Raw genomic sequence first — 6,961 nt, 5'->3', positions numbered from 1 at the left:
CACTGCCTAAGCGCTAAGGCATAAGGCAAGGCGACGCCTTAGAGAGTTCTAAGAAGTAGAATTGAGCAGAATTTGGTAGGCAACTGCAGGAGAGGTGATGGTTGCTTGCTGCTGCCTGCTCTCCTGGAGAGGAGGAACTGCACGAGAGGAGGGGGAGGCGGATCTGCTGGAGAGGAAGGGGAGAAGCAGCCGGAGAGGAGGGGGAGAAGTTGCTGGAGAGGAGGGGGAGAAGCTCAGATCCAGCCCCAGAGATGGGGTTGGGGGAAAACTGAAACTGGTTAGGGCTCTCTCTCCCCCTGCTAGTAACTGTTGGCACCCAGACTCTGTTTCCCGCCCTTCTCTTCGCGCCCAGAGCTCTGTTTCCCGCCTGAACTCCCTGCCCTCTCTAAGGCGTCTTCATTTGCCTGAGGCGGGAAGAATGGCGCCTAGGCGGACGCCTTGGACGCCCTATGGACTAAGGCGGACGCCTTAGGCATGCACGTAAGGCAAGGCCGACGCCTTGTAACCTGGGGGTGCCCTGACGCCTAGGCGTCAGGCGACGCCTTAGGGACGCCTTGAAAACAATGCCTGATAGTAAAAGCCTTCAAGTTGGAAGTTCCATTGTGGTTCTGTTGTAGTTTAATTTAAGCAAGCCCAAATAAAGTCTAGTACATAGAACACTTTATCTGATTTTGATTCCTTTTAAGAGATGTCCACTATTAAGTACTCCCTCCTTGCCAAATAGTGCATATAAAATTTGGTCAAGTTAAACAAACTTTGATCAAGTTTATATAATTTTTGTATCAGCATTTACAATACCAGATCAATACCATTAGATTCATCATGAAATATATTTTCATATGGTATATATAGAAATATATATTTTCTTTTCATGCGGATCAGTCACATGATGATGCCCAGATTGCCCATTAAGTTTTTTAGATAGAATCTTTTAGCATAGTAGAACAAATGTTGTGTCTACTTTCATAGTTGGCTTTGTCACCCTGCTTATGTGTTCCATTGTTATCTTGCACAAATTTGTTTCTCCAGTATGATTTCTGTCATGCTAGCGTGTTTCTGATGGTTACAAATGCACAGGTTAACTGGAACAGAAGACACGGTTCGAGCAGCCTCGAAGAGACTAACCCAGGGAATGGCAGATTTCAACAAGGCAATATCTTCAGCAAAGACAGAAGAAGAGAAAACTAAAATCGTGAGTTTAGATGCTTGGGTTTACTAGTTCCATTGGAACGTTCTCTAGTTTGTGCCATGTTATACTACCATTATTACGGCATCATAATATTTCTGCAGGAACCTTGTATTGTCATAATCTGCACAATTTGTCCTAAACATTTTTCATGGCACAGATTTATCACATGTGTCGTCTACAGTTCCTGCTAAAGTGCCAATTGATAGTGATGTGATATCTTTTGCAGAAAGCGGATCAGCAAAAATCGACGATGACAATGCGGTCCTATAATAATATATTGGCAATGTCACAGGTAATTTCTTTGTTTCACTTACGAAGACTTCTGCAGGATTGCAAGCTAACATCTATTCTTAGTAACTAGTTCTTCGTTACCTTGCATCACTATCTCTGTTTGCATCGACATGCCATTTGCTGCTGTTTTGTGCACCGGCCTGGCTGACTCATGTCCGCAATAACATCAATTTGCTGCAATCCTGTTTATATTGAGCAAGTTTTTACTCCCTCTGTTCACTTATTAATGCAGTACTAAATGTAACGATGCAAGGCTAAAATCTGAGGGTGTGGGTAATAAACAGTACTAAACTAGCCTACAAAAACGTCTTATAGTTTGGTAGGGAATACATAATTTTGTCTGAAGATTAAAGAAACCATAGCCAAACAACAACAACAACAACAAAGCCTTTAGTCTCAAACAAGTTGGGGTAGGCAGAGGTGAAACCTCGCAACCAACTCATTGTTCTGGCACATAGATAGCAAGCCTCCATGCACCACTGTCCATGGCTAGTTCTCCGGTGATACTCCAGTCCTCCAGATCCCTCTTGACCACTGTCCATGTCAAGTTTGGTCTATCCCTACCTCTCTTGACATTATCGACACGCTTTAGCCGTCCGCTATGCACTGGCGCTTCTGGGCTCCTTGTTGAATATGCCCGTTAACCAACGACATAATATTTAATATTGTGTTAAAATGCACAAGCATATCTGTATTATTTTCTAAGCCCCTTAAACATAAAATCCTTTATCCATGCGACAGAGCCTATATATGCTTAAGATGGCATATTAGCTTATTCTAGCTTCAAAATATAAGCCATGTTGGAATTTCTTGCTTGGCGTTTGAGGTCTAAAACGCAATTGTACAACTGTAACTAGCTTCTTAAAATTGCTATGAAGTCAACGAGCATTTTGCTCTTGTGTACTGTTGATTATTTGTCTATGTGCTTCAGAAGAAACTAGTGTAACCTATTATTTGCTCACATCTAAAATTTAAATGAGACGATTTGTTTTTTATTTATTTCAGCCATTGCATGGGAAATCTCCGTTATTCATTGGAGATAAGAAAATTACTCTATCATGGATGGAACAACCAAAGAAACCAGCAGCTTCAACAGCTGGGTTAGATGTCCACTATCAAATGTTGAATTTTATTCAGATTAATTTGCATTTCTTTTTAGTCAATTCTAGTTTGCTGATGTTTCAGAGGGAAGAGGACCCAGCCTGCTAGTAACGGGAATGCCCCTTTAAACAAGAAGGGGCGAGGAGATGGAGGAATGCACAATCAGCTTGTGAACAGAGCTTTTGAGGGGTTACCCTGTGGTGGTGGTAGAGGCAGTGGAAGAGGGCGGGGCAGAGGAGGCCGAGGAAGAGGTTGGGGCTACCGCTGAGATCTTTCAGAAATTGACATTCCAAGCGAGAAAGGGATCAGTTTTCTCCTTCCATTCGAGAGTAGTGGCAAGAGTCTGTTTATCTGGGTTAGCTTTTCTGTACCAGGAAGGTGCGTGACTGTTGGGTGCACAAGGGAAGCACAAAAGCTCATACAAAGGATCCTAACCGTCTTGGTTTGCGGATTGTTGTTTGGTGGTCCGAACGGTACATTTTAGTCATAGTATATTTATTTGAGGAATTTATTTTTCAAATCACCCGGCTGATTAGAGCATCTCCGGCCGTTGCCCTTTCAGGACGCATAAAAATCGCCCCTGGAGGCGAGCTGGCGATACAATCGGTGCTGGGGATGGTTTTGTGGCTAGTCGTCGCCCCCAGGCGCCGAAATTGGCCCATTTTTTAGCCCCATTTCAGCGAACAAAGGGCCTGGGGAATAAGCCCATATTTGGCGTGGTTCGCCATGTCTCGGCGTTCAATTATCAACACAATTTTTTCTTATTACATATTTCATCATAGAAAAATCAAATACTTCAACAAAATAGTACAACAACAAATAGTTCAATACAAATTATATAGTTTAACAAATAAAAACTCATATTTCATCACACGTCGTCCCTCTTGAGCCTTCATAGGTGCTCAATCAGATCTTTCTGCAGTTGATGTTGCACTTGTGGATCTCGGATCTCCTGATGCATACTGAGATAGGCAGTCCAGATTACCGGTAGCTGGTGATCAACTTCGGTTAGAGGACCCGGCCTATAGTATGGTTCAGTGTCAAACACTGGATCTTCTTGCTCGCTCTCGATGATCATGTTGTGCAAGATGACACAGCAAGTCATAATCTCCCATATTTGATCTTTGGACCAGGTCTGAGTGGGGTACCGGACAACAGCAAATCGAGATTAGAGCACACCAAATGCCCGCTCGACATCTTTTCTGCAAGCCTCATGAATCTTCGCAAACCAGGCGTTCTTGCCTCCTGGCACAGGGTTTGAGATCGTCTTCACAAATGTCAACCATCTCGGATAGATGCCATCAGCTAGATAGTACCCCTTGTTGTAGTGCCGCCCATTGATCTTGAAGTTCACCGAAGGAGAATGACCTTTAACTAGCTTGGCAAAGACAGGAGAGCACTGCGGCACGTTGATGTCATTGTGAGTTCCTGGCATACCAAAGAAGGAGTGCCAAATCCAGAGGTCCTGTGTGGCCACCGCCTCAAGTACCACACTGCAACCGCCTTTGGCGCCTTTGTACATCCCCTGCCAAGCAAATGGATAATTCTTCCATTTCCAATGTATGCAGTCGATGCTTCCAAGCATCCCAGGAAATCCTCTTGCTGCATTCCGTGCTAGGATCCGAGCAGTGTCTTCCCATTGAGTGTTCTCAAGTATCGCGGTCCAAACACTGCCACCACTGCTCGACAGAACTTGTAGAAGCACTCTATGCTGGTGGACTCGGCCATGCGCCCATAGTCGTCGAGTGAATCACCAGGAGCTCCGTATGCAAGCATCCTCATCGCTGTCATGCACTTTTGGATGGAGATGAATCCAAGGGCGCCGGTGCAATCCATCTTGCACTTGAAGTAGTTGTCGAACTCTCGGATGGAATTCACAATCCTGAGGAAGAGCTTTCAGCTCATCTGATAACGACGCCGAAATGTTTTTTCGCCGTGAAGTGGAGCATCGGCGAAGTAGTCGGAGTAGAGCATGCAGTAGCCTTCGAGACGATGCCGGTTCTTTGCTTTCATCCGCCCCGGCGCCGAGCCACCTCGCCGCGTCTTTTCATTGCTCGTCAGCAGCTGGGCGAGGGCGACCGAGCACCATGAGATGCTCTTCTTCCTGGACGTCGGCCTCGCCTTCCTCCTCCAGCAGCGCGGCGAGCGTTTCCTCGTCATCCGAGTCCATCGCCGAGGCAGGCAAATCGCCGAACACCTTGCGCCCGGTGGGCGTGTACCCGCCGCTAAACTGCCCCTCCGCGGCCGGAAACGCCCAGCTGCTGTTGGAGGGGCTGCCGCGGCGAAGCTCTGCTATTTTTCCGGCAGGGAATGGCTATCTAGCGGTGAAGGACGGCGGGCGGCGCCGGGATATAGCTAGTGGCGGCCGAGGGCGCGGAGGGTGGGAGGTGAGTCGGGGAAGAAAACCTTGACTTTTCCCCTAACGGTGTGGGCCAGCCGCGCTTTTCCCTTGCGCCGGAGCCCCCAATTGCCCCGCAGTGCGCCGGGTTTGGCCTGTGACCGCCGGGCGGAAAAAAGGGCCGAGTCAGTGATTTTCGGCGTCCTGGGAGCATGACTGGGGCGTTTTTTTGGCGCCGGCACCGAAAAAGTGGCCTGGGGGGGCCTGTTGGGGGCGCGGCTGGAGATGCTCTTATAGCTCTTGCATCAGCTGAGCTCAGGGAGCCAAACGCAATTTCCGTCCCAGTAGCCCTTTGTCGAAGGGCCTAGGCCGTTCTTTCATTAGATAGAAAAGTGAGAGCAGTACAAAGGCAAAACAGTCTAGACGATCTAGAGCCAATTGCCGACAGAGTCAGAACTCCCAGTAGCCCTTTGTCTTTGCATGTGCATGGTCTCCACAGCATTTCTTTTGATTTCCACCAGTTTGATGTTGTGGATTGATGAACTACATAGTAGTTCTGTCGCAGAGCATTTCCTGCAGCAGCAGTATATTAGGCATAGAAAAGTTTCCAGAGTGAATTTTATGGCACCAAAGAGTTATTTTTTTGGGGGAAAGAATGTTAATCTCAACAGTAATCTTAAATAGCCCCCCACATCTCAGCAGCTTTTCCTGCAACAGCCCTATTTCTTGTTCACAATTTGCATACATATTGCAACAAATAACAATCTAAATTCACTGCAAAATAATATACGAGGTGGTATGCTCGCTTGTTTAAACTAATAATGACTTTGTTAAAAAATTGATTGGTGTTGTTATTGGGCTCTTCGCATACTTATTAATTTTTTGGTCCATCCATGTAATAAAAGTAATTTGTCAAAGACATGAGTTGAACACAACACCATTGTCATCAGGCCAACACGCAATAGCCGTACCACCAGCCTAATGTTTATGTTGTAGTTGGAGAATTTTTTCTTGAGGCGTAGCCAAACTTTTATTCATCCAAGTCCACACTTGGTGGGATACAAGCTTGGTCATGGGGTTGTACACAGCCATAGGTGACGGCCCCTATCTAAAGAAAGCGAAAACCTAGTTAGTCTATGAGCTTCTACATCTGCCATTCGTCCTTCAAAACTGAAAATACAATTAAAGTTTTTCCAATCTAGACTTAATCTTCGAGATGATAGGCCCGTAGCAACCTATGCTGCTGTTTGTAATATCACAAACTACCCGTTTGGAGTCACATGCGATAACAAAGCTGTGATGATCCTCTTCTACCAACACTATCCCCTCACGACATGCAATAGCCTCCAGTACTGCTAGATCATGTAGGCCTAGGGTGACGAGAGAAGAATTGCCCAAGTAGTTTCCTTGCCGGTCCCTTGCTACCGCAGCTGCTGACCCCCTTCGGTTTGCATTGGACGAGCCCGCGTCGACATGGATTTTTGGCAAACCATCTGGCGGAGCCCCGGGTCGAACCTTCCGCATTGCCGGTGGTTGTCCTATTCTACTGGTTGGTCCTGGCTTCTGATCCTTTATGATTTCCAGATCTGAGATGAGACGATCAATGAAAATATGTGTGGCATGAGGGCTTTGAAATATCCCATTGTGAATGGCCTTTCTCCTTTCTTCCCAAATAGCCCACAAGGTCACCGAAAGTCTGACAAAAACTTCATGGGAAAGTGTGTTTATCATCAATAAACAACCAATTTTTGGTGCTCAGTTCAGTGGCCGCTCTGAGATGATAACAAGTTCTCGATCCACTAGCACCCAAATGCACCTAGACATCGAGCATTCCAGCAGGGAATGTCGCCAAGAGTCTTCAGTCCCACACAACCCGCATGCACTTGAATCTGCCATGTTACTGTGAGATCTGACATCCTTCGTTGGCAGGGAATGTTTGGACAATCGCCAGAGAAACATGCATACCTTTGCTAGTACTTTGATGTTCCACATAAGCTTCCATGATCCCGCTTCTCGACCAACTGATGACGAGCCTGCTGTAT

The 6,961-nt window shown here is 46.3% G+C and overlaps 1 protein-coding gene across 2 annotated transcripts in view; it reads left to right on the top strand.

Annotated features, from left to right (window-relative positions):
• Positions 1 to 3,291, top strand: part of LOC119316800 (apoptosis inhibitor 5-like protein API5) — a 14,559-nt gene extending 11,268 nt beyond the window's left edge. Inside the window, exons 13-17 of one of the 2 annotated variants that reach the window (XR_005153326.1) lie at positions 1,078 to 1,192; positions 1,416 to 1,481; positions 2,486 to 2,580; positions 2,666 to 3,054; positions 3,144 to 3,291. Coding sequence is in view for 1 of the 2 variants with exons in the window: in XM_037591181.1 (XP_037447078.1) it covers positions 1,078 to 1,192; positions 1,416 to 1,481; positions 2,486 to 2,580; positions 2,666 to 2,849 (460 nt within the window). In the remaining variant the exon portion in view is untranslated. Of the gene's footprint in view, positions 1 to 1,077; positions 1,193 to 1,415; positions 1,482 to 2,485; positions 2,581 to 2,665; positions 3,102 to 3,143 lie in introns of those variants that run through there. The other variant, XM_037591181.1, reaches the window with a different exon arrangement.
• Positions 3,292 to 6,961: the final 3,670 nt, after the last annotated feature.

Source organism: Triticum dicoccoides, chromosome 6A (genome assembly GCF_002162155.2).
Source record: "Triticum dicoccoides isolate Atlit2015 ecotype Zavitan chromosome 6A, WEW_v2.0, whole genome shotgun sequence".
NCBI classification, from domain to species: Eukaryota; Viridiplantae; Streptophyta; class Magnoliopsida; order Poales; family Poaceae; genus Triticum; species Triticum dicoccoides.
This window is presented reverse-complemented; position numbering and strand designations above follow the sequence as displayed.